Source organism: Scyliorhinus torazame, chromosome 19 (assembly GCF_047496885.1).
Source record: "Scyliorhinus torazame isolate Kashiwa2021f chromosome 19, sScyTor2.1, whole genome shotgun sequence".
NCBI lineage: Eukaryota > Metazoa > Chordata > Chondrichthyes > Carcharhiniformes > Scyliorhinidae > Scyliorhinus > Scyliorhinus torazame.
The window spans coordinates 85,601,235-85,627,321 of NC_092725.1; the positions used below are offsets into that span (position 1 = coordinate 85,601,235).

Below are 26,087 nucleotides of genomic sequence, written 5' to 3' on the forward strand. Positions count from 1 at the left end.
TAAGGTGTCGGATATATATAGGGAAATGAGAGACGAAGGGGAGACTATGATGGACGAACTAAAAGGGAAATGGGAAGAAGAGCTAGGGGAGGAGATTGAGGAGGGGATGTGGGCAGATGCCCTAAACAGGGTAAACTCGTCGTCCTCGTGCGCCAGGCTAAGCCTGATTCAGTTTAAGGTATTACACAGGGCACATATGACTGGAACACGGCTCAGTAAATTTTTTGGGGTGGAGGATAGGTGTGCGAGGTGCTCGAGAAGCCCAGCGAATCATACCCATATGTTTTGGTCATGCCCGGCACTACAGGGGTTTTGGATGGGGGTGACAAAGGTGCTTTCGAAAGTAGTAGGAGTCCGGGTCGAACCAAGCTGGGGGTTGGCTATATTTGGGGTTGCACAAGAGCCGGGAGTGCAGGAGGCGAAAGAGGCCGATGTTTTGGCCTTTGCGTCCCTAGTAGCCCGGCGCAGAATATTGCTAATGTGGAAAGAAGCCAAGCCCATGGGGGTGGAGACCTGGATAAATGATATGGGGGGTTCATAAAGTTAGAGCGGATTAAGTTCGTCCTAAGGGGGTCGGCTCAAGGGTTTACTAGGCGGTGGCAACCGTTCGTCAAATATCTTGCGGAAAGATAGATAGGGAAGAACAAAGAAGGCAGCAGCAGCGGCCCAGGACTTGGGGGGGGGAGGGATGGGGGGGGATGGGGGGGGTGGGGGGTGGCCTGAGACAAGGCAGGTGCCAATTAGGGCTAGTTTTTATTTTTTGTTCTTTAATATTTATTTATTTGTTGTTGTTTTTGTTTAAATTTTAAAAAGGTCATTATTATCTGTATTGTTACAATGTTGTGTAAAGGATGCACAATGTACTGTGTTGGTTGACCAAAAATTTTCAATAAAATATTATTTTAAAAAAAAAGAAATACATGATGCATGAAGAGAACCTGAATATTATTTTATTTTTTGATGGCCATTTTTTATGTTCTTTCAGACATTTTAAGAATAAAAAATATTTTTGCAAAAAAGAAAACATCTTGTTGAACAGAAGGATCCACCTGTCTTGGTACCTGAATCACAAACCATTAGTATGCAGGTACAGCAAATGATTGCGAAGGTAAATGGAAAGTTGGCATTTATTGCAAGGGGAATGGAATATAAAAGTAGGGCATTTTTATTGCAGCTGCACGGCATCTTGGTGAGACTACATCTGGAATAGTGTACAGTTTTGGTTTCGTTATTTGAAAAAGATGTAACCGCATTAGAAGCAGTTCAGAAAAGGTTCACTCAACTAATTCCTAGGATGAAGGAACTTACCTTGTAAAGAATCATAGAAAGGGAGGATGTTTTATCTTATGGGAGGGACGAGAACCAGTGCACATAGTTTAAGAACAAGTCTACCATTTTAGACAGAGATGAGGAGAATTTCATTCTTGCAAAGATAGTCTGTGAAATTCTCTTTCCCAGGAAGGAGTGGAGGCTGGATCATTGAATTTATTCAAGGCAGATTAGATAAATGTTTGATTGACAAGGGAGTCAAGGGCGATGGAAGACAGATGGCAAAGTGGAGTTGAGACACAACCAGATCAGCCATGACCTTATTGAATGACATAAGGTTTGAAGGGCTGAATGGCCTACTCCTGCTCCCAAGTCATATGATCCTATGTTCTACCTGTGCTATCATTGAGTTGCAAAGATTAATTTCCACACCAAGCAGATACTTAAAACCTTTACACTCGCTCTAATTTGCCCTCGTATCTTATGGAGTCCGCTATCAGTAAGGTGCGTTTACCTTGTGTTTGGCAAAAAGTGGGTCACAATGTCAATGTGTTTAAGTGAAAATTTCCAGCTTTAATGAAACCACAAAAATGAAAACTGTACAGTAAGCAATAGAAAATGACCACACTCCCAGACACAAAAATATGATCTCTTTCTTTTTTCTCTTTCTGTACATCAAATTTCTTCTTGTATTAATTAACAATGCAAAAAATTATCACACTGAATATATGCGAGCAACTTCTTCCCATCAAAATGAAATTGTAAGTGGACATAGATGCCCAAAGAATGCAACATCATAATTGTAACAAACAAAAATGTCTTTACAAAAGTGGACACATGTTGCATCTCAATAAACCTGTCATTAGACAGGGGAATCTTTACATTGGTGAACAAGGTCTTGGGAACAAACGTGGGTGGGTCTTGCAGTGACGATGGACAGGGCCAAAGGTATGATAGGGCCATCATATGGTTCTTTGTTTAGATGTTCCTATTCTGCCTTCTCTGACAGGGGTTCTTGTTGGGGGGTTTTTGATCTATCGAGCTCAATGGCAATGCAGTGTTCGTGAAACAGCTGGGTAGAAATCCCAGTGGCAAAATCAGTCTAGGGGACCACCTAGTGGACAAAACCCAATGCACAACTAAAGAAAAGTACCTCTCAAGGTGCCAAGTTGTTCACTGGCAATGATGCAAGCAGCAGTGATACTCATCCAACCAAAATGAATTGTCATTCAGCAGCAAATGGGAAGAAAGGAGGATGACAGTGTCCGGAGGTCAGCACAAGTATGGCAGCTAGCTTTGACCCATTCAATGGAAGCATCCTTGTCAAACGCATAGAATTATCAGTGGGTGATCGATTTGAGTTGATGCAATGGGTGAACAAGACACAAGTGGAAAGCCATGATGAGGCCTTCCAGGAGATCACGCAAAATTATAACACATTCTGTGGAGGTGGCAAGGAGCTCATCATGCCAAATATACCATTCCATGCAATGGAAGGGGTCACCCATTCAAGGTAGAGATGAGAAAAATTATCTTCTCTCAGAGGTCAGTGGAAACAGTCTTTGAATATTTTTAAGGCAGAGTTAGAATCTTGATAAGCAAGGGGATGAAAGGTTATTAGGGGGTAGGTGGGAATGTGGATTTGAGGTTGCAAACAATTCAGCCGTGTTCTTATTGAATGGCGGAGCAGGTTGGAGTGGCCTATTCCTGTTCTTAATTCATATGTTTGCATCTTTGTAGCAACCAGGAGGTAGCATTTCATATCACGGATGTTACAAGATTTTTTGAAGAGTTTGTGCCTTGCAGCAGGTGAGCGTGCATGCAGCAAAGGAGGGGACATTCAGACTGGATAGCTAGCCACACTGACTTGCTGGTAAAAGGGAGTCTGATGGAGCCTGACACAATATCATCAACGGACATCTAATTGACAGCAGAATCAGAGATCTGGTGTATTTAAGAAACAGACTTGACACATGGTATCCTCACATTGCGGTTTGCAACAAAATCTGACGGGATGCTCACAGGTCCAGCCAGATGCCTGACTGTTATTTGGTAGCAACTGACTAGGGAAAGGTTAGTGACATGGGGACTGGCAGAAAATTCTCCCCAGCACAGTTTCTCAGAGACTACATACAAGGTTTGCCATTAGTGAGGACACATGGACAATAGTTTGTTATGGGCTGAAGTGTACGACAGAAACTGCAATGGACAGAGCTTCAATTTCACAAGGCAACTTGACAAAACAATTTGCACTGAAAAAACAAGCAAGTTTGAGCCTGTTACCACGGCTCACATACAGTGTAATGCGATGTTATTCTTCGTAATAGCACCATCTGTGATGAACCAGAGGAGGTTAATTAATTGTTTCAGCAGATGAAAGAGCAGATTGTGATCTATAGAATTCTTACAGGGCAGAAGGGGGGCTAATCAGCCCATCAGGTCTGCACAGACCCTCAAAGAGCACCTTACCGACTCCCCCCATAACCCCATCTAGCCTGCACATCCCTCAACATGAAGGGGCAATTCAGCACCGCCAGTCCACTATGTGGGCAGTATGTAGTAGAAGTGGCTAGCACTGTGGCTTCACAGCGCCAGGGTCCCAGGTTCGATTCCCCGTTCGGTCACTGTCTGTGCAGAGTCTGCACATTCTCCCACTGTCTGCGTGGGTTTACTCCGAGTGCTCCGGTTTCCTCCCACAGTCCAAAGACGTGCAGGTTAGGTGGATTGGCCATGATAAATTGCCCTTAGTGTCCAAAAAGGTTAGGAGGGGTTATTGGGTTACAGGGATAGGGGGGAAGTGAGAGCCTAAGTGGGTTGGTGCAGACTCAATGGGCCGAATGGCCTCCTTCTGCACTGTATGTTCTATATTCTAACCTGCACATCCTTTGGACTATGGGAGAAAACCGGACCACCCAGAGGAAATCCACGCAGACAAGGGGAGAACATTCAAACTCACACAGTCACCCAAGGCCGGAACTGAACCCCTGGTCCCTGGTGCTGTGAGGCAGTAGGGCTAACCACATGCCATTGTGCCGCTCTGGTGATGCGTGGCAGTAACAGCATCCAAGGGGTTGTGCACAAGGCACACTGAGGAAGGACTCTCAAAAGCATCTTGGCTTATAAGATCTCATGTTAGAGACCTTCTCTAGTAGACAGCAGGTAGAAAGGTTGGCCATATGGTGTCAGCTAGCTTGCAAAATGCCCTGGAACCAAGTCCATCCCAGCTTATTGTGGGCGTAGGGACAGAAAGGCACAGCTCACATTGTGACAGAGCATGTTATGCAAGTTGCCAGCTGCAGGGGTGAGAGGACAAAGATAAAATAAATCTGAAAAGAAATGGCCCAACCAAGATGAAGGTCTGAACATTTTTTTAAGACAAGGGCTCATGTACATATTATAGCACAAAGCAGCAAAATTACTGCAGAGTGAGGGACTGGAAACTTCTAGCACTTAATATGACCTGTGGTGAATACAAATGCTCCCGGGCCATTTCAAATGGGTGGAAGTGTAAAAGTACTGTGAAATGAATGCAGTTGGGCTCATTGTTGGACTCTAGGTACCTGATCTGACCAGGATACGGCCTTTCCAGTTAATTCTGTTATAAGGGAATAGAATACATCAATGATACCTGAGAGAGGAAGAAGAGGAAAAGAGGGCAAGGTAGTGGAAGAGTGAGAGACCCTTCGCCATCTCCCTTCTTCTTGGTTCACTTATCTAATCCTGCTATGCACAAATATTGTATCTGGCATCGATTTCTGGGGGAAGCTCAGTTAATTTTTAAAAAGTCTTGCATTTTCTGTAGTGCATTTCACAACCCCATGACATCTCAAAGTGCTTTATATCATAGAATTTACAGTGCAGAAGGAGGCCATTCGGCCCATCGAGTATGCACCGGCTCTTAGAAAGAGCATCCTACCCAAGGTCAACACCTCCACCCTATCCCCATAACCTAGTAACCCCACTCAACACATAGGGCAATTTTGGACACTAAGGGCAATTTATCATGGCCAATTCACCTAACCTGCACATCTTTGGACTGTGGGAGGAAACCGGAGCACCCGGAGGAAACCCACGCACACGTGGGGAGGATATGCAGACTCTGCACAGAGTGATCCAAGCCGGAATCGAACCTGGACCCTGGAGCGGTGAAGCAATTGGGCTATCCACAATGCTACCGTGCTGCCCTAAATGCCCATGATATACTTTTAAAACAGTAGCCGCTGTTGTAAAGTAGGAATATATATGATGTGGAGATGCCGGCGTTGGACTGGGGTGAGCACAGTAAGAAGTCTTACAACACCAGGTTAAAGTCCAACAGGTTTGTTTCGATGACAGTTGGTAGGATTTTGCAGGCCAGATGGTGGGAGATGAATGTAATGCGACATGAATCCCAGGTCCCGGTTGAGGCCGCACTCATGTGTGCGGAACTTGGCTATAAGTTTCTGCTCGGCGATTCTGCGTTGTTGCGCGTCCTGAAGGCCGCCTTGGAGAACGCTTACCCGGGGATCAGAGGCTGAATGCCCTTGACTGCTGAAGTGTTCCCCGACTGGAAGGGAACATTCCTGCCTGGTGATTGTCGCGCGATGTCCGTTCATCTGTTGTCGCCGCGTCTGCATGGTCTTGCCAATGAACCACGCTTCGGGACATCCTTTCCTGCAGCGTATGAGGTAGACAACGTTGACCGAGTCGCACGAGTATGTACCGCGTACCTGGTGGGTGGTGTTCTCACGTGTAATGGTGGTATCCATGTTGATGATCTGGCACGTCTTGCAGAGATTGCCATGGCAGGGTTGTGTGGTGTCGTGGTCACTGTTCTGAAGGCTGGGTAGTTTGCTGCAAACAATGGTTTGTTTGAGGTTGCGCGGTTGTTTGAAGGCAAGTAGTGGGGGTGTGGGGATGACCTTGGCAAGATGTTCATCGTCATCAATGACGTGTTGAAGGCTGTGAAGATGTCGTAGTTTCTCCGCTCTGGGGAAGTACTGGACGACGAAGGGTATTCTGTCGGTTGTGTCCCATGTTTGTCATCTGAGGAGGTCGGTGCGGTTTTTTGCTGCTGTGCGTTGGAACTGTCGATCGATGAGTCGAGCGCCATATCCCGTTCGTACGAGGGCATCTTTCAACGTCTGTAGATGTCTGTTACGCTCCTCCTCGTCTGAGCAGATCCTGTGTATACGGAGAGCTTATTCATAGGGGATGGCTTCTTTAATGTGTTTAGGGTGGAAGCTGGAGAAGTGGAGCATCGTGAGGTTATCCGTGGGTTTGCGGTAAATCGAAGTGCTGAGGTGACCGTCCTTGATGGAGACGAGTGTGTCCAAGAATGCAACTGATTTTGGAGAGTAGTCCATGGTGAGTCTGATGGAACTTATTAATGTCATTGTGTAGTCGTTTCAGTGATTCTTCGCCGAGGTTCCAAAGGAAAAAAATGTCATCAATGTATCTGGTGTATAACATTGGTTGAATGTCCTGTGCAGTGAGTAGGTCTTGTTCAAACTTGTGCATGAAGATGTTGGCGTATTGGGGTGCGAATTTGGTCCCCATGGCTGTTCCGCGCGTCTGGATGAAGAACTTGTTGTTCAGACAGACAGTTACCCCCAGATCCGAACAAAAGGAACACATCCGCCAACTTAACAGACTGATCAAGACCTTGGATCCAGATCTTCAGAGCACCCTACGTGCTCTCATCCCACGTACTCCCCACATTGGAGATCTCTACTGCCTCCCTAAAATACATAAAGCCAACACACCAGGCCGTCCTATCGTTTCAGGCAATGGGACCTGTGTGAGAACCTCTCTGGCTACATCGCGGGCATCTTGAAACCCATCGTACAAGGTACGCCCAGCTTCTGTCGCGACACGACAGACTTCCTACAGAAACTCAGCACCCATGGACCAGTTGAACCAGGAACATTCCTCGTCACAATGGACGTCTCGGCACTCTACACCAGCATCCCCCATGACGACGACATTGCTGCAACAGCCTCAGTATACTCAGCATACAAGCAGAAACTCAAGCGGGAGAATCCAGCTAAGAAGGTCCGAGTGCTGGTCCGAGGAGACAGAAGAGCTCTTACGTGACTGCCTAGAGACAGTGGACTGGTCCATATTTAAGAACTCAGCGACCAACTTAAATGAGTATGCCACCACCGTCACAGACTTTACATAGATAGAACATACAGTGCAGAAGGAGGCCATTCGGCCCATCGAGTCTGCACCGACCCACATTAATCCCTCACTTCCACCTTTTCCCCGCAGCCCAATAACCCCTCCCAACCCTTATGGACACTACGGGTAATTTAGCATGGCCAATCCACCTAACCTTCTATCCACCTAACCTTCATCAGCAAATGTGTGGACGACTGCGTGCCAAAGAAAGCAGTACGTGCGTTCCCCAACCGGAAACCATGGCTCAATCGCGAGATTGACTCCCTACTGAAGGACAGATCTGAGGCGTTCAAGGCAGACGACCCTGACCTATACAAGAAATCCAGGTACGACCTCCGCAAACCAATCGGGAACGCCAAGAGAGAATATCAAACCAAGCTAGAGTCACAGACAGACTCTCGGCGGTTGTGGCAAGGACTAAACAACATAACGGGCTACAAAGCGAAGTATCTCTGGCAGCAGCGCACCCCTCCCCGATGAACTCAATGCATTCTATGCTCGGTTCGAGCAGGTAACCAACAATCCGCTGACGAGTGCCCCGGCAGCCCATAACTCACCCATACCCACCATCACAGCTTCCGAAGTCAGATTGGCCTTCCTGAAAGTGAACCCTCGGAAGGCGACGGGCCCAGACGGGATCCCTGGTCTTGCACTCAGAGCGTGCGTGGACCAGCTGGCAGAGGTATTCACGGACATCTTTAACCTGTCCCTACTCCACTCCGAGGTCCCCACCTGCTTCAAGAAGACCACCATCATACCGGTACCAAAGAAGAACCAGGCAACGTGCCTCAATGTCTACCGACCAGTGGCCCTGACTTCAGTCGTAATGAAGTGCTTCGAGAGGTTGATCATGAAGCGCATCACCTCCATACTCCCAGAACGCCTTGATCCACTGCAATTCGCATACCGCTGCAAACGGTCCACATCAGACACCATTTCCCTGGCCCTACACTCATCCCTAGAGCATCTCGAAAACAAGGACTCCTACATTAGACTCCTATTTATTGACTACAGCTCCGCCTTCAACACCATAATCCCAGCCAAGCTCATATCAAAGCTCCAAAACCTAGGACTTGGCTCCCCACTCTGCAACTGGATCCTCGATTTTCTGACCAACAGACCACAATCAGTAAGAATGAACACCCCCTCCACAATAGTCCTCAACACTGGCGCCCCGCAAGGCTGCGTACTTAGCCCCCTACTATACTCCCTGTACACACACGACTGCGTGGCAAAACTTGGTTCCTACTCCATCTACAAGTTTGCTGACGATACGACCATAGTGGGCCGGATCTCGAATAACGATGAATCAGAATACAGGAGGGAGATAGAGAACCTAGTGGAGTGGTGTAGTGACAACAATCTCTCCCTCAATGCCAGCAAAACTAAAGAGCGGGTAATTGACTTCAGGAAGCTGTACACACCCCTGTCAGCATCAACGGGGCCGAGGTGGAGATGGTTAGCAGTTTCAAATTCCTAGGGGTGCACATCTCCAAAAATCTGTCCTGGTCCACCAACGTCGACGCTACCACCAAGAAAGCACAACAGCGCCTATACTTCCTCATGAAACTAAGGAAATTCAGCATGTCCACATTGACTCTTACCAACCTTTACAGATGCACCATAGAAAGCATCCTATCAGGCTGCATCACAGCCTGGTATGGCAACTGCTCGGCCCAGGACCGCAAGAAACTTCAGAGAGTCGTGAACACCGCCCAGTCCATCACACGAACCTGCCTCCCATCCATTGACTCCATCTACACCTCCCGCTGCCTGGGGAAAGCGGGCAGTATAATCAAAGATCCCTCCCACCCGGCTTACTCACTCTTCCAACTTCTTCCATCGGGCAGGAGATACAGAAGTCTGAGAACATGCACAAACAGACTCAAAAACAGCTTCTTCCCCACTGTCACCAGATTCCTAAATGACCCTCTTATGGACTGATTTCATTAACACTACACCCTGAATGCTTCATCTGACGCCAGTACTTATGTAGTTACATTGTATATGTTGTGTTGCCCTATTATGTATTTTCTTTTATTCCCTTTTCTTCTCATGTACTTAATGATCTGTTGAGCTGCTCGCAGAAAAATACTTTTCACTGTACCTCGGTACACGTGACAATAAACAAATCCAATCCAATCCAATCCAGTACTCAACACCGACAACTGCCAATCTCCAGACGCAATTCTGCAACTCATCCGCTTCATTCTGGATCACAACGTCTTCACCTTCGACAACAAGTTCTTCATCCAGACGCACAGAACAGCCAAGGGGACCAGATTCGCACCCCAATACGGCAACATCTTCATGCACAAGTTTGAACAAGACCTACTCACCGCACAGAACCTTCAACCGACGTTATACACCAGATACATCGATGACATTTTTTTCCTTTGGACCCACGGCGAAGAATCACTGAAACGACTACACGATGACATTAATAAGTTCCATCCAACCATCAGACTCACCATGGACTACTCTCCAAAATCAGTTGCATTTTGGACACACTCGTCTCCATCAAGGACGGTCACCTCAGCACTTCGCTTTACCGCAAACCCACGGATAACCTCACGATGCTCCACTTCTCCAGCTTCCACCCTAAAAACATTAAAGAAGCCATCCCCCATGGACAAGCTCTCTGTATACACAGGATCTGCTCAGACGAGGAGGAGCGTAACAGACATCTACGGACGTTGAAAGATGCCCTCGTACGAACGGGATATGGCGCTCGACTCATCGATCGACAGTTCCAACGCACCGCAGCAAAAAACCGCACCGACCTCCTCAGATGACAAACATGGGACACAACCGACAGAATACCCTTCGTCGTCCAGTACTTCCCCGGAGCGGAGAAACTACGACATCTTCTTCACAGCCTTCAACACGTCATTAATGAAGATGAACATCTTGCCAAGGTCATCCCCACACCCCCACTACTTGCCTTCAAACAACCGCGCAACCTCAAACAAACCATTGTTTGCAGCAAACTACCCAGCCTTCAGAACATTGACCACGACACCACACAACCCTGCCATGGCAATCTCTGCAAGATGTGCCAGATCATCAACATGGATACCACCATTACACGTGAGAACACCACCCACCAGGTACGCGGTACATACTCGTGCGACTCGGCCAAAGTTGTCTACCTCATACGCTGCAAGAAAGGATGTCCCAAAGCGTGGTACATTGGCGAGACCATGCAGACGCTGCGACAACGAATGAACAGACATCGCGCGACAATCACCAGGCAAGGATGTTCCCTTCCAGTCAGGGAACACTTCAGCAGTCAAGGGCATTCAGCCTCTGATCTCCGGGTAATCGTTCTCCAAGGCGGCCTTCAGCACGCGCGACAACGCAGAATTGCCGAGCAGAAACTTATAGCCAAGTTCCGCACACATGAGTGCGGCCTCAACCGGGACCTGGGATTCATGTCGCATTACATTCATCCCCCACCATCTGGCCTGCGAAATCCCACCAACTGTCCTGGCTTGACACAATTCACACCTCTTTAACCTGGGGTTACCCCATCTCTGGATCTGTAAAGATTTAATCACCTGCTAATGCTCGCATTCCTAGCATTGTCTGGCATCTTTGAATCTGTCTATATGTATGTTTCTGGAACATACCTCTTCATTCACCTGAGGAAGGAGCAGCGCTCCGAAAGCTAGTGGCGTCGAAACAAACCTGTTGGACTTTAACCTGGTGTTGTAAGACTTCTTACTAGGAATATATAGTGTAACATACAGGAGATCTAATGTGATTTCTTCATTAAACCACCAATAGGCCACTCAGCAAGCTTGGAAATATTTCTGGAGCCCGACAAATACAATCAAATGCTGGCTACTGAAGTCCTCCTTTGGAGATCAGTGGTCGCAGTCTTTCTGATGCTTTCCAGTCTTTTCCTTGTCACTGTATCTCACCCACCACCTGTTTCTTTAACCCATACAGCAACTGCTGGGGGTGGAACAAAAGAAGCTCTTCATCGTCCTATTGCAGCAGTTGTTGCCTTCCCGCTCTGAGTTTTAAACACAAACAGGACAAGTCTTTATCCCCGAGAAACGAATATGACCCTTTCCCACCCCCCCCCCCCCCCCCCCAAGGCAAACTCAGACATGGTCTGACTGGGCTGTGAAATAAAATGAAAATGAAATGAAAATCACTTATTGTCACAAGTAGGCTTCAATGAAGTTACTGTGAAAAGCCCCTAGTCGCCACATTCCGGCGCCTGTTTGGGGAGGCTGGTACGGGAATTGAACTGTGCTGCTGGCCTGCCTTGGTCTGCTTTCAAAGCCAGCGATTTAGCCCTGTGCTAAACAGCCCCTCTAGAGTGGTGTCTCCAACACTGTTCAGGTCGAACACACCGAGGAGTAATTATAAACTGGCAACGCATCTAACGCCGCAACAGTTAACCTGCAATAAATGTATTCATAATACATTAAAGGTGTAGTTTTGTCTAATACATTAACGGTAATAATAAAAATCCAGGGTCGTACCTGATCAGATCCCTGCCCTCCACCTCCACACAGCCTGTATTGGGGACCGGCCCGAAACCTCCGGCGGGGCGGGGCGGGGGCGGGGTCTGGGACCAATCGGAGGTAAGGCAGGTTTGTGCGCGTGCGCAGTGTCTTACTCTGGGCATGAGGTGATTGTTGTGCGGGGGGGGAGAGGCTCAGGAAAAGCAGTCAGGAGGAGGTTCTTGCTCTGGGTGGCAGTGAGGAAGGAGCAGGGAGAGGAGCGGTGCATTGAGGCTGGAGCAGCCGGCCTGAGAGAGAGAGGCCTGTTGAATCGTTCCCTGCGGTTTATCCCAGCGCAGCTTCGTTGCTTGATTCATTCAGGCGGAATATTACCAGAACACCCCGCTGAGGCCGTCCTGACCCCGTGAATCTTCTTCAATATCTCCTGGGAATGAATGGATTGACTGTTGGAAGAAATGAGACGGCAGTTTGGCGTTTTTAAACGCTGTTGCTGATAAAATGGAAATTTGCAGAGCTACATTGGACCATATGCAAATCAGGAACAATAAATAGTGCGTGTTGGCTACCTGGCCTCGGTATAAGAGCAACTTACTGCGGATGCTGGAATCTGGAACCGACCTGAATCATCTTTGACAAAGAGTCATCCACACAATAAATGTCAGCTTCCTTCTCTCAAAACAGATGCTGTTAATCCTGCTGAGATTGTCCAGTATTTTCTGTTTTTGTAACCTCAATATAAATCTTATTGGGCTACATAGTTCTTATAGGATGGCAGCCTTTCTCTTTAGTTGTAGAATATCTCCAGCAATGTTCAGACCCATGTTGAGAGCCACTGTCTTGATATCAGGCAGTCCTGCATTGAAAGCATCTTTCAAGTTGAAGAATTTACCCAAGCTTACTCTTGCTTGCCTAGGTCTCGGAGCTTCATCAGTTGCAAACTCCCAGAAGATGGTCACTGTGGAGGCAAAAGTGCTACACCGGCCAAATTCAAGGGTTACACGCTCATTTTTGAAAGATCTGTTCTGGAAGCTCCATTTCACTGTCCATGTGTCTGTCCGAGCTGTGATCCTGCTGCTAAGATTTGGACCTTTGTTGCTGCTGTATCCAGTTTGTTTTACATCCTCCAGTTTGGCTTTGTTTTGGTGTGATCTGCTATTGAAATCCATAAAGGCTGCAGGCCCTACTTTTATTAAACTGGGCCAGTGGTTCAGCACTAGAAGAGACCTCTTCTCAGCAGAATTCTGTGATAAGATGTCCAGACTTCATGTCCATGTCACGCCACACCCTTGGAACTACACTGAATATAGTATGAAGAGGGCCTTTGGGGAAGGCTGGAAGAACATATTTCAGTTTGAAAATAAGGAACCCATCAGATCGGGTTCCATTGCTCAGGTCTATAGAGCTTACAGTGATCCAAAGAGCATCAATAATTCTGAATTTCAGAAACTTGCAGAAAGCTTTGAAAAAGAGGACCAATTTGAAGCCTGGGAGGTGTTTGGGCTTCGAGGGATATTTCATCATATGTTTGGTGAAAAACAGAATTATTTTCCGGATCAGATCAATGAAGTTGGCCATCATGATCCCCAAAATGTGTCTGAAACTGCGGAGGCGCTCATTGGAACACCAGAACTGGAGGATGGAAAGGCAACCCTTCACCCTGAATCAACAGCAGAGCAGCACTCTCTCATTCCAGTGGTTATCAAGGTATTATAATTCCTACAGAGTACAACCTGTGTAGTCTAAATTACATTTGCATTTTGTAATTGAGTAGAGGGAAGTTCATGGAAAAAAAGGTTTTGCATTTTTGCACACCATGTCTGCATCAAATTATTAGATATAAAATAAAACTCCTAAAACACAAGCAGATCTCAGACTGGGTACTGTCACAACACCCTGGGCTAGGGCACGGTCAATTCCAGCCCCACTTGACCTCCTCGGAGTCACAACATAGGTGAAATTAGATTTTAGTTAAAATACCCGAGGTCCTTGGTTGAGCCCAATAAACTCCAGTCACCAGGGGTGAGACTCTCCGACCCCCCCGCCGGAGGCTGGCGTGAATCCTGCCCCCGCCGGTTGCCGAATTCTCCGGCACCGGATATTCGGCGGGGGCGGGAATCGCGCCGCGCCGGTTAGCGGGCCCACCCCGGCGATTCTCCGGCCCGGATGGGCCGAAGTCCTGCTGCTGGAATGCCTGTCCCGCCAACATGGATTAAACCACCTCTCTTACTGGCGGGACAAGGCGGCACGGGCGGGCTCCGGGGTCCTGGGGGGGGGCGCGGGACGATCTGGCCCCGGGGGGGTGCCCCCACCGTGGCCTGGCCTACGATCGGGGCCCACCGATCCGCAGGCGGGCCTGTGCCTTGGGGGCACTCTTTTCCTTCTGCCTTCGCCACGGTCTCCACCATGGCGGAGGCGGACGAGACTCCCTCCACTGCGCATGTGCGGGGATGCCGTGAGCGGCCGCTGACGCTCCCGTGCATGCGCTGCCCGGCAATGTCATTTCCGCGCCAGCTGGCGGGGCACCAGAGGCCTTTCCCGCCAGCTGGCGGGGCGGAAATCAGTCCGGCGCAGGCCTAGCCCCTCAAGGTTAGGGCTCGGCCGGTTAAGATGCGGAGGATTCCGCACCTTTGGGACGGCACGATGCCGGACTAATATGCGCCGTTTTTGGCGCCGGTCGGCGGACATCGCGCCGATTACGGAGAATTTTGCCCCAGGTTTCTAACTGTAACACAAGTAACTTTTTATTATGTATAGCATTAAAATTAAATGGTCAGAAAATATAACTGATATCTACTACCACTTTCCAAACCCCCCCCCCCCCCCCCTAGTTCAGGCTATTGTTTCGGTGGTACTTCCTTCTAGGCTTAAGATAGTCTCTGGCAAGGTTCTCTAATTTCTCTGCATTATTTCAGGTTTACAGCAAAGGATGTGCCAGGTACTCACTTCTGAGCAGTTCTTTCACTCCAGCAAGCAAGAGAGAGAAAGAGACTGCTTTCATTTCTGCTTGGTTCCAGTGTGATGCTTTCTGAGAGAACCTATCATTGACTGTTGTCAGGTAAAACAGGGTCCCTGGCCAACCCATCATGATTAACCAATTGAACCGACTTCCTACGATGCACTCTGTGCCGAAGAGTTTGGCGTCTCCTTTTCAAAATACAAAGCCTGGGAACACCCTGCCTTGGCAAGCAGGCAGTTTCAACTTTGAACCTTCTGCTTGAAGGCACATCCCGATTCTGGGTCCAATGACCAAAACAATAAAAAATTTAATAAATGGGATGAAAGGAAATGAGCAGGAAGGACTCTTGCAATACTGCAACAGTGCAGGGTGATGCTCCAAGCCTGTAGGATCAATGTGCCTTAATTCCCATTATCAAAGAGCAACCAGCATGATGACCTTTTCAGTCCACACAATTGCCATCATTGAGTTGGACTAAATTTCAGTGTCAGTTAATGCAGAATTTTCAACATTTCTGTAATCTTGGCTGAGTTCTCCAAACTGATCCAAATGATTTTTTTGGGATAATTTACAGTTTTCAGAAAGAGATCATTTTCATCCCGGAATGTTTGGGTTGTTTATAATATCAGGCTACAGAGCAAGGCGGTGTGTGGAGCCATTCTACAACCCAGAGGTTCACAATTGTTTCTTTTTGTAGGTGTTGCATCCTGGGATAGCACATCAAGTCAATATGGATCTGCTGCTGATGAAAGCAGCAAGCTGGGTTCTCGATCTTCTGCCGGGTTTGAAGTGGCTGCACTTGACTGAAGTAGTGGGAGAGTTTGAAAGGCTCATGACACGACTGGTGAGGGCACAAATTAACTCCATCAGGTTCTGACCATGATCTCTCTCAAATCTGTGAGGAGGAAGCAGGAGAGCGAGTTAATAGGGGTATTCTTTTCCATTCCACTTGCAACTCAAGTGCTCTTCAAAAACCTTTTCGGGAAATATATGTATCGGTCACGTGACATTTCTAAACGCCATATGGCTAAAAGTGTTGCAAATCAGTGTACATCAGATGGGTGAAATTAGTAGTTGCGAGCATGAAAGTTAAATAATAACATATATCATTGACTAAACATTGATGAAATGAAAATCGCTTATTGTCACAAGTAGGCTTCAAATGAAGTTACTGTGAAAAGCCCCAAGTTGCCACATTCCGGCGCCTGTTCAGGGAGGCTGGTACGGGAGTTGAAACGTGCTGCTGGCCTGCCTCGGTCTGCTTTCAAAGCCAGCGATTTAGCCCAGTGTGCTAAACCAGCCCCTGATGCATCAAATCACCAAAATGAAGAACAATTAAGCAGCAGAAAACTGAGCAATGAAAACATTTACATTTTTTGACAATTTAACAATCCAAAATTGGTCAATAACAATAAATGCCAAAGCTAAAGTGGCAAGTTACTGGTAGTGACCAATCAGATCATATAAACATTTAGCAAACTTGGTTTGAACTGCCATCTTGCATTCCTTCCCCAACTGGAAAAGTAACATGTGTAACCATTGAACCCTACTAATAAGATCAGAAATAATTCTCAATAAAATGCTTATTTTAATCATAGTTAACTGTGTAGTCTTTTTATTCTTGGGAAAGACCCAAACATGGGCTGAGAACCTACTCAATCTGAAGCACTTGAAGTACTTGGCTGGAACTTCAGTTGTTGAGTTTTGCCTGTTCCTTTTGCAAATGCCGTGCTACTTTGTGATTGTCTGCAGTTTGTGATAGTTGTTGGAACATCTACAATTAGAAATCAAAATCCCAAAGTAACAGTGGCAGGATTACTTGTTTTTGAAAGCTTTGTTATTTCCCTTTAATTAAATGTAAAATCTTCCTCTCTGATCCTTATGATTTTTCTCAGGTTCGTAAGTATTTGTTTGACTTGGGATTTACTCAGAAACAGAATTAGTGAGAAATTACTTCTTTCTAATAACACACCTCAAAGTGTATTTATCTAAACTAATCACTGTTTTCTGGCATTACCCCACAGATTGACCTGAGATACGAGGCAAAGAATACGGAGAGGTTCCGAGAGAATTTTCAAGATGTGGAATCTGTCAAGTTTCCAATACCGCTCAGGCCATTTGTCACAAGAACAATTCTGGTTGAAACCTTTGAGGTATTTTTTTTTTAAATTACAATTTGTTGCTAAAATGTGCACTGCTGGAGCAATAAAACATGGGGCTACATTCTCCAACCCTGCCCGCCACAAAAAACACCACGGGCGAGATGCCGACAATGGAAAAGTCCATTGACCTCGGGCAGGATTCTCCAGGCAAACGCGGCTGGAGAATCCCGCCCATAGTTTGAAATTGGTGGTTTTCACTAAGCTCTTAATTCCTGACAGGTTAAAGAGATGAAGATGAGAATTTAACCACAGGAAAAGAAGGAGTTGATACTATTGTGCTGAGGATAACTCAATAAAGGAAATATAACAATTATTTCACTACCTGTGACACATGTAGTGCGGGAATATACTATGCAATCTGTTTAACCAGTTCCAAACCTACTGCAGTTCACAATAATGAATGGTAACTAATTTACAATTTCAGGACTACAGCACAAGTACAAAACTAACTCTTGAAGATAGCTGAAGGTTGGAAGAATTCTTCCTCCAGCAGAACAGTTGTACTGATACTAATCATGTGTCAAGTAACACCCAGCATAATATAGTGACTGTACTCCAAAATAAATTATTTCTGCAAAAGTCCTTTGAGATTACTGGAAATGATAAAGTACTAAATAAATACACGTGTCTTAATAACGTTTTAAAAATATGTGGTTAGGAAAATTATTTAAAAACGTAGAGATGTGTGGACAAAAAACGTATTCTAGTTTTACATAAGGATTCTCAACTTTGCAAGCAGGTCTTCACAAGTTTCAAGGGATAATGTAAGATCTCATTTTACACAGGAGCACAATCAATTACAGGACTGGTAAGTTTAAAATGGCCTCTTAATTGTTCTCCAAAATAAAGAAATCTAATTTTGTTGAACTATCATAACTTAAGTGAAATGACTATACTTAAGAGGTTCTAATAGTGATGGTACCTATATTTAATACATTCTGAAAAAAAGGGGAATTATAAATTTTAGCACATGCTGCTGGAAAATATTGATTCTTTGCCTCATTGATAAAACTGGTGAGCTTAATTGCAGAGCAAAGTTTCTAAATAATTATCTCTTAACAGCCTTTAGAATGGACTACATCCGTAATATTCCCAGCCAACTAAGTGATATGGAGGCGGATGCATTTGTGTCCATGGACAATACATGCAGGCCAGTAAGAATCAGGAACAATGAAGATAAATATTGCCTAATGCATAGATGGCATGCACCTGAGGCAGCAATGGAAGTGTGAGGTAGGGTTTGGGACGGGTTAAGGAAAATGTTGCAAAACTTACTGAACACAAAATGCAGAAGGATAGAGAATATATGGTAAGTTTTCATCTTCACTGCATGGGCGGTAACCTGAAGGAATGGACGACTCATCATGATAGAACATCTCCTCACCGTGATAATCACTCCATTGTTTTTGATGGAATAAAGATTGGAGCTGCTTATAATGTGTGGGGGAATCGCAGATTGCCGCATGTACAGTAAAGTTGAAAATTTACTCTTTTTGTGTTCTGATTCTTTCTTTTCAAGTTTAAATATCAATCTATGTAATATGGACCTGTTGGTCATTCATACATAGTAGGAAAATGGGTCCAGGGACAGCAATTTCTCATTGGAATAAGAAAAAGAAACATGATCCAGGGAGTTAAAATTTTCACAGAAATGATGGGATTTTGGTCCCAAGTGTTTTGTGTTGAACCAAAAGAGAAGTACATGGGAGTAAGTACTTCACATACAGTTTACTTGTGAAACAAGTAGAATGCCAGTTAGTATAATGAATATGGACTCCGCTTTCAAAAAGGGAGTAGATGCGCCTGGGCTTTGGACTAAGCACTAATAATAATCTTTATTGTCACAACTAAGCTTAAATTATCACTGCAATGAAGTTACTATGAAAAGCCCCTAGTCACCACATTCCGGCACCTGTTTGGGTACACAGAGGGAGAATTCAGAATGTCCAAATTACCTAACAGCACGTCTTTCAGGATTTGTGGGAGGAAACCAGAGCACCCGGAGGAAACCCACGCAGATACAGGGAGAACGTGCAGACTCCGCACAGACAGTGACCCAAGCCGGGAATCGAACCTGAGACCCTGGAGCTGTGAAGCAACATTGCTACCCACTGTGCTACCGTGCTGCCCCACTAGATTAAAATAGTCTGAAAGGGTTTATTGTTATGGACCTAAATCAATGGTATCCAACCTGCAGCTCACAAGCCCTTGAAATCTCCTCAAAGGCCAGGTCATTTGGAGCCTATTCGCAGATTGTATTTTTGTTTTTCCAGATTTAAATTGGTGGGTTGTTCTTTGTACTGTCACCGCACTGGCGGATGGATCCTAAATCTGTGTCAAAAACTTAAAATATATATATGCAAATTAATATGTGCATAGATTTAAACACTTATGTGCTCCGTGGTATGAGGCAATCCCTCCTCTAAATGAAAAGACAAACTAAATGAGGTGAATTACATATTTAAATTATTGCTGTCTTGTGATCTTATGCATTGCCCAATGTATAGTTAACTGGTGTTTAAGCCAGCCTCCAAAGGTATAGAGCAGAAGTATCCTTGAAGTATGTATTCTCAGCCACCTCACATCAATCTATATTTACACTGGGAATGTGTAAGCTTTACATGGTAATAGCTTTGGCTCAGTATCTCCTACAAAACAACATTCTTTGGCTGATAAATCAATATTCTAAGTCTGGACACAAAACTCAGAACATTCAATATTGAATAAAATGCTCACTGGATGCTATCATGAAAGGTCACACGATTCGTAATCCTTCTGTGTCCGTTGTGTTTTAGGAGAGTGAACCCATCTCCATCTACTTGACAAAGGATGTACCCAACACATTGAAACAGAGGTTGGCAAGAGTCGGGATGGAAATGCTGCTGAAGATGGTAACTTGGGGACAAATGGTCATGGGTCAACAAAGCATTTAATGTGATGCTCCACATTATGTAAAAGGTGGATGGGAGAATATGGGAAATACTTGTTGATTGAACCAGATGACAATTACAATTGCATATGAGAAAACAAGGTTGTGCTGGGAATTGCATCCACAACTCAATTGCTAGTAACCAGTTAAACATTTTACTCTGACTTAAAAGTGCTGACTCATGCTGAGTACCTTTCCAATTTTGGGGTATGTGGCTGGACAGTGAGTGTTGGCAGATTATTTCACTGTGGCATTACAAAACCAGCACTTGGCTATGCCTGACATTTATATACAAGCATTGTCCAGGAAGGATCGCTGTGATTGATCCTCCTTTCTTTCCCTCACTCAGGGACAATGAGGCCAATTGAGGCATTTCCATCCACCAAAACCCTAGTTGAGACTGGAGTTCAGCTGGAAACTTTTTTAGTCCATTTGGCTCATGTGAGAGAGCGTACAAAATGTGTCTATCCATTTGTATGCATGTGTATAATGTAATGTGTATATATACCTGCTGTTTGTCTTCCTTAGTGTTGTTCACGGCTAGTCGGAGGAAACAATGGGCGGGATTCTCTGGTCCCCCACCCCACGCCGCCAAGATCCCGCACAGCCAGCGGGAAAAGTGAATCCTGAGGACCGGAGAATTCCGGCTGATATGTTTCTTTAAGTGTGTTTGCTGTGCCAGTCTGAGGGAGCAATTCAAGTAAAAACCTTGAACTGTTATTCCACATCATTTCCCCATTGCTTCTCATGCATTCCATCAGTGCACTCTTTCTTTGCCGACCTTCCCTAAAACTGCTTCATTCACTCCCACAGCCCCAGTTTAGATAGTTTACCTGACCTCATAACCTTGCTTTTTAGAGGTTACAGCACCATCATCTGGAGCAAGTAAGAGCAGCAGATATTACCGCCACGACACTGCTCACTGATTGTGATAGACCATGTTGCTCATGGTGAGGCAAAGATTTGATGCAAAGAGAGATGCTTACGATGTTAGGGATAACACCTGGGCCCCTGACTTACAATAAAAAGTCAAATTCCATTTTATTAAAACTGGGCAATCCCTTGTGGTATTGGACATGGAAATTCAAAGCCTAATGCATTTATTCTGGACATACAGACTTGGTAAATAAGGGAATAATTGAAATGAGAGGTAGGTGAAGAGGAAATGGGCCAAGAGGGGTAGGAAAGGAAAAAAAAGAAGGAAGTGAGCAAAATGAAGGGAGAGGAGGAATAGGAATGGGTGAAGAGATGCAGGTGTGGGGTGATGAGAGTATGAGGAGGGGAATGGGGTGATGAAGCATGGGGATGAGTGAGGAGATTGGGTGGGAATACACACAGATAAATTGGGGTTGAGGGAGGGTAAGGTAAGTAAAGAAAGTGTATAGGTTTAGGAAAAGCATGGGAAGGATCGGGGAATGATTTGGAATCCGAGGTGAAGGAAGTAGCGGGGCCAGCTCGACGACGCAGCGGGGCCTCCTCGACGTCGCAGTGCGTCCACACTGCAGCGGGGCCAGCTCGCAGCCTGGCTAGTTTAGTTGGTAAATGATGGGACTCTTAATCCTGGTCTTGGTATCAAGCCCCATATCGAGACATGTTTTTTTCTCTTAAATTTTTTTAATTGAATGTCACCATTGGTGAGACTCTACCTTTGAGAGCACTAATTGGCTGCTGGGGAAAAAATAGCTCGCTGTCACAGCCAGATAATCTTGTGTTCACTATTTGAATAACTGTTTAAAACTGTTTGCATGGACAAAACGGTTGCTGTCTGACTAGTTACAATTTTTTCCACTAACTAATTTTGTTGTAAAGGAGACAGTTACAAGACAGCAGCTTGCAAAAATATGTTCACTGACAAAGCCAAGCTGCACTTAAAGGCATTCCTGTCTTTAAACAGTCACGGGCATTGACACTGCATCGGCTCATGTGCAGGAAGTGCTTCCCCCTAGTGTTGTGGCACAATATATATAGCAGCATGAAAAGTGGCTTCAGTCAATAGGAGAGAGCCTACTGATGGAAGGAACAGTGTATCAACTCAAATTGCAATAGAGACCTTTTCCCAAAGTATACCAAGTTAATGATTCTCAAAAAGAACCCTTTCATTTTCTGTGTTATTGTGACATTGCCCCCTATTAACCTATTTGTCTTTTGATCTGTTTGTCTTTCCTTAGGTATTTGTGGATAGTTTTATTCATGGAGACCTTCACCCTGGAAATATCCTCATCCAGGGGGCTGATCAGTTCAACTTACAAAATGATGACAGGACAACCATTGTAGATTTATGTGATACACTCATTGTTAATGTGCATCCATCTCAATTTCCATTGAAGCTTCTTCTTCTGGATGCTGGCATTGCTACTGAGCTCCAGCCATCTGACTTGCATAATTTCAAGGCTATCTTCACTGCTGTAATTGAAGGGCAGGTATGAATCTGCGAATTTGTGTCCCACTATGTGCACCACCCCATCCTCAAAAGACCAGGCAAGGGAGCGATACATACTATCTGACAATGTAGGCCACATGGCTTGTGGTTCTTTTTATCACAGTGTTTAATCTAGCTGAGGATTTCAAGTTGTGAAATTGCTATTCACCTTTAAGTAAGGCAAACAATTTATCACTTTGGTCCACTTGGAAATTGGAATTTTCAACGTTTCCTTCTGCACTTACTTGACACAAAATTGTAATATTTGGACATCAAACCATGACACACATCTTTGTGGGGTAACGAGCTGCAACAGAATTGCTAGCTTTAATTTAAGCAATATGTGTTAGTGGCAGCAGGAACGGGTAAATCCATCTGCCTTTTGCTTGTCGGAGTGGCAGTACAGGAAGAGATGACAGGTATTCTCCTCTGCACTGTGGGCCTCACACTGGCCTTTCTCTTGGCCCAGTCAAAGTTGAAAGCTTCTTGTTGCTGAGATGAACTGATATGGTCAAAGGTAGTGCTATTTGCTGGTATGGGTTTAGCATCATTCAGCAACGTAAATATGGGGTAAATTAATTCCAGTATTAAATATTTTACAGTTTTGCTTGCATAATTGACTTTGTAATGCATGGTGATCGTTCACTACTGATCTTTCCTCTTCAAGTCATTCAATCCAATTTGGTTTCCTGTTCATTTGGTTCTTCGCCATGCTTCTGATTTCTTCATTCTCAAAGCTGGGCTTTTGGTTTGAGAGGCAATGTGTTGGGGGTGGGATACTCAAACTGCATGCAGGGTTACCACATTTCAACTTCAGAATGTGTAATTCTGTGTTTTATTCTTTTCAGGGTGAACAGGTTGCAGAATTAGTACTGACCCAGGCCAGAACCAGTGAATGCCGGGACATTCAACTGTTTAAATCTGAAATAGAAAAGCTCTTCAGCGAAGCCAAGATGAAGACTGGTTCTCTGGGAGAGGTATTAGCACACTAGCATTCCTTAGTTAAGGGAGTCAAGGCCACACTGATATAATGCAGCTATGCGGAGCTGGCAATGCCAGATCACAAAGCTTATTCAGAGTTCACTAATTAATGTATTTATAGTAATAATGCTGATTTCTACTTAATTGTCACACAGTGAAGTGACTGCATGGAATATTGCAGTTGTGTAGTTCGTTTTGGCCCATGAGATTACTACCAGATAGAATAGTAGATTGGTTATTACTCCTGGTTGTTGAAGGAGGAGGAAAGGATTGTTTATTGCCTAGTGATATGTCTGTGGTGGCTGATCTCGTTTTTAACACTTTTCCTCTTATCTTCTCAGCTCCATATTGCAAGTTTACTGTCTCAGGTTTTGGAAACACTCCTTGCACACAAGGTAGAGTGGAATTCTGGGCTTGGATATATGTGTAGTTCTTTTTTTTTTTTGATTGATTGATTTGAAATATGACTGCACTTTATGTTTGTCAACACCAGGTCAAGGTGCGAAGTAACATTGCATCCATCATCTTTGCCTTTATGGTCTTGGAGGGCCTAAGTCGTTCTCTCAATCCCAGGTTGGACTTGCTGGAAGTGGCCAGACCTTTTCTACTGAAAAACACCACAGGTTTGTAGCGGCAGTCACAGCTGCCTAGCATTGCATTTTTGTCCACCCTTCCAAAGGAAAGGAGCGGAGAGAATACATCTACCAGAGTTCTACATCTATTCAATGTTCAATCGTCGTGATAGTGGGGATTTAATAATTTATTTAAGTACAGGCTGATGCCAAGGCCGGTAGAAGTCCATTTATAGAATAATTCCTAATGTATCCCAGTGTGAAACTGAGAGCAAAAAGTGCAAAATAAAATGTGTGAATGTGCAGAGTGTCAGAACACATTAATTCCGTCCCATTGCACTGACAGACTGAACAAACATGATTTTCAAAGACGCAAGTCAATGTAATTAGAACAAAGTGGGGAGGGTTATAATGTTGTGGTAAAGGTGCACAAGTGAAGAACTCTGTATCATAAATTAATAAAATGTGACAACCCAACAGTTTCTCTATGTCTCTGAGTTCAATCGTGTCATCCCTTCTGTTTCATGAGAGAGAAAGAAAGAAATGCTTGTGTGTGTGTTCTCAGGATGTCCCCAAACAGTTCACAGCCAGTGAAGTACTTTTGAAGGGTAGTCACTGTTATAATGTAGGACATGCAGCAGCTAATTTGCACATGGCAAGCGATGTGATAATGACCAGATAATCTGCTTTTAATGATGTTGATTGGCCAGACATCGAGGATAAATCCCTTGCTCTTCAAAATAGTGCCATGGGATCTCTTATGTCCACTTGTGAGGGTAGATGGGGCCTCAGTTTAACATGTCAACAGAAAGACGTAATTTCCAACAGTGTAGGATTCTCTCCATGTTGCACCGAGTTATGCTGATATGTTTGTACTCTCATCTCTGGAGTGAGACTTGAACCCACAATCTTCAAACTCAAAGGAATGTGCTACCCATTGAGCCACAGCTAAGACTCACAGTGTGGAGGACTCTAGGGAAACACTGAGTGGGGAAGCTTGATCATATTTTGTATGGGTGGGAATCTGAAAAGCAGCTTTCAATAATTTGGATATCACAAAGGAGTGGAGATGCACAACTCTGACAACAGTCTGTATTTTTAGAGTTATTTTTGGATGGTAACAATACAGGCGACATTGGATCGGTCACTGCTTATACAGTCAGCTTTATATTATGGGTGGCACGGTAGCACAGTGGTTAGCACTGTTGCTTCACAGCACCAGGGACCCGGGTTCGATTCCCGGCTTGGGTCACTGTCTGTGCGGAGTCTGCACGTTCTGTGTCTGCGTGGGTTTCCTCCGGGTTCTCTGGTTTTCTCCCACAAGTCCCGAAAGGTGTACTCGTTAGATGAATTGGACATTCAGAATTCTCCCTCCGTGTACCCGAACAGGCGGTGAGTGTGGCGACGAGGGGATTTTCAAAGTAACTTCATTGCAGCATTAATGTAAACCTACTTGTGACACTAATAAATTATTATTGACTGCAGTGAAATTTCCTGGAAGCTATTGTTATTCCTGAGTAAAGTGAAAATCACTGATTATCTACATTTTCATAGCCTGCAGTAGCCAGCATTCATTCAGAGCCCTGTCAAACTATCAAATTAATCACGTGCTTAACAATAAATACTACAATCACTCCAAAATGAAACTGAGAACTGGTCTGTGATTACTATTGCCCTATGAAATTGTATAAAAGTGTCATAAGCATCTGAAAAGTCACAAGGCCACAACTATGAATGCAATTCCTAGAAAATGACACAGTTTTATTAAAAAAATAATTCTCTGGATATGGGTGACACTGGTAAAGATACATTTATTATCTATTGTTAGTTACCCTTAGAAGATGTTGGGCTTTCTTCTACAGTGATTATTTTTAATAACTGAATGGCTTGCTATGGTAGACAATCACGTAATGTGCATCTGAGACTATCAGTGAGCTTTTAACGATAACCCACAGTTTCTGGGTTATTTTTTGTCTGCCAGTTCAGATATTACCATATTTATTGAATCAAGTTTCACAACTTGACCAAGTAGAGATTTGAACTCGGAACTGCTGCTTTGGCTGGTCTAGTACCATAACTCGCACTACTGAACCCTGTCATTATCATAGGCCAATGACATTGCTCAAAAGGTGAAGATCCAATTTATTTGTTTGTAA

At 44.9% G+C, this 26,087-nt stretch overlaps 1 protein-coding gene across 1 annotated transcript; it reads left to right on the forward strand.

Moving 5' to 3' along the window:
* The first annotated feature begins 12,080 nt into the window (after nucleotides 1-12,080).
* Nucleotides 12,081-24,413, forward strand: adck2 (aarF domain containing kinase 2). The gene is made up of 8 exons (XM_072484664.1): nucleotides 12,081-13,616; nucleotides 15,566-15,712; nucleotides 16,893-17,021; nucleotides 19,826-19,921; nucleotides 22,128-22,379; nucleotides 23,227-23,355; nucleotides 23,701-23,754; nucleotides 23,853-24,413. Exons 1-8 carry the CDS (start codon nucleotides 12,594-12,596, stop codon nucleotides 23,988-23,990), a joined length of 1,968 nt encoding a protein of 655 aa, XP_072340765.1. The 5' UTR covers nucleotides 12,081-12,593; the 3' UTR covers nucleotides 23,991-24,413.
* The last annotated feature ends 1,674 nt before the right edge of the window (nucleotides 24,414-26,087 follow it).

Bases quoted from the DNA above. Each gene is read 5' to 3' on its own strand.
- adck2 (XM_072484664.1), top strand. From the start codon at position 12,594: ATGCTGTTAATCCTGCTGAGATTGTCCAGTATTTTCTGTTTTTGTAAC. The intron at 19,922-22,127 runs GTAACTTGGGGA...GTCTTTCCTTAG, and splicing joins TGGAAATGCTGCTGAAGATG to GTATTTGTGGATAGTTTTAT. The intron at 22,380-23,226 runs GTATGAATCTGC...TATTCTTTTCAG, and splicing joins CTGCTGTAATTGAAGGGCAG to GGTGAACAGGTTGCAGAATT.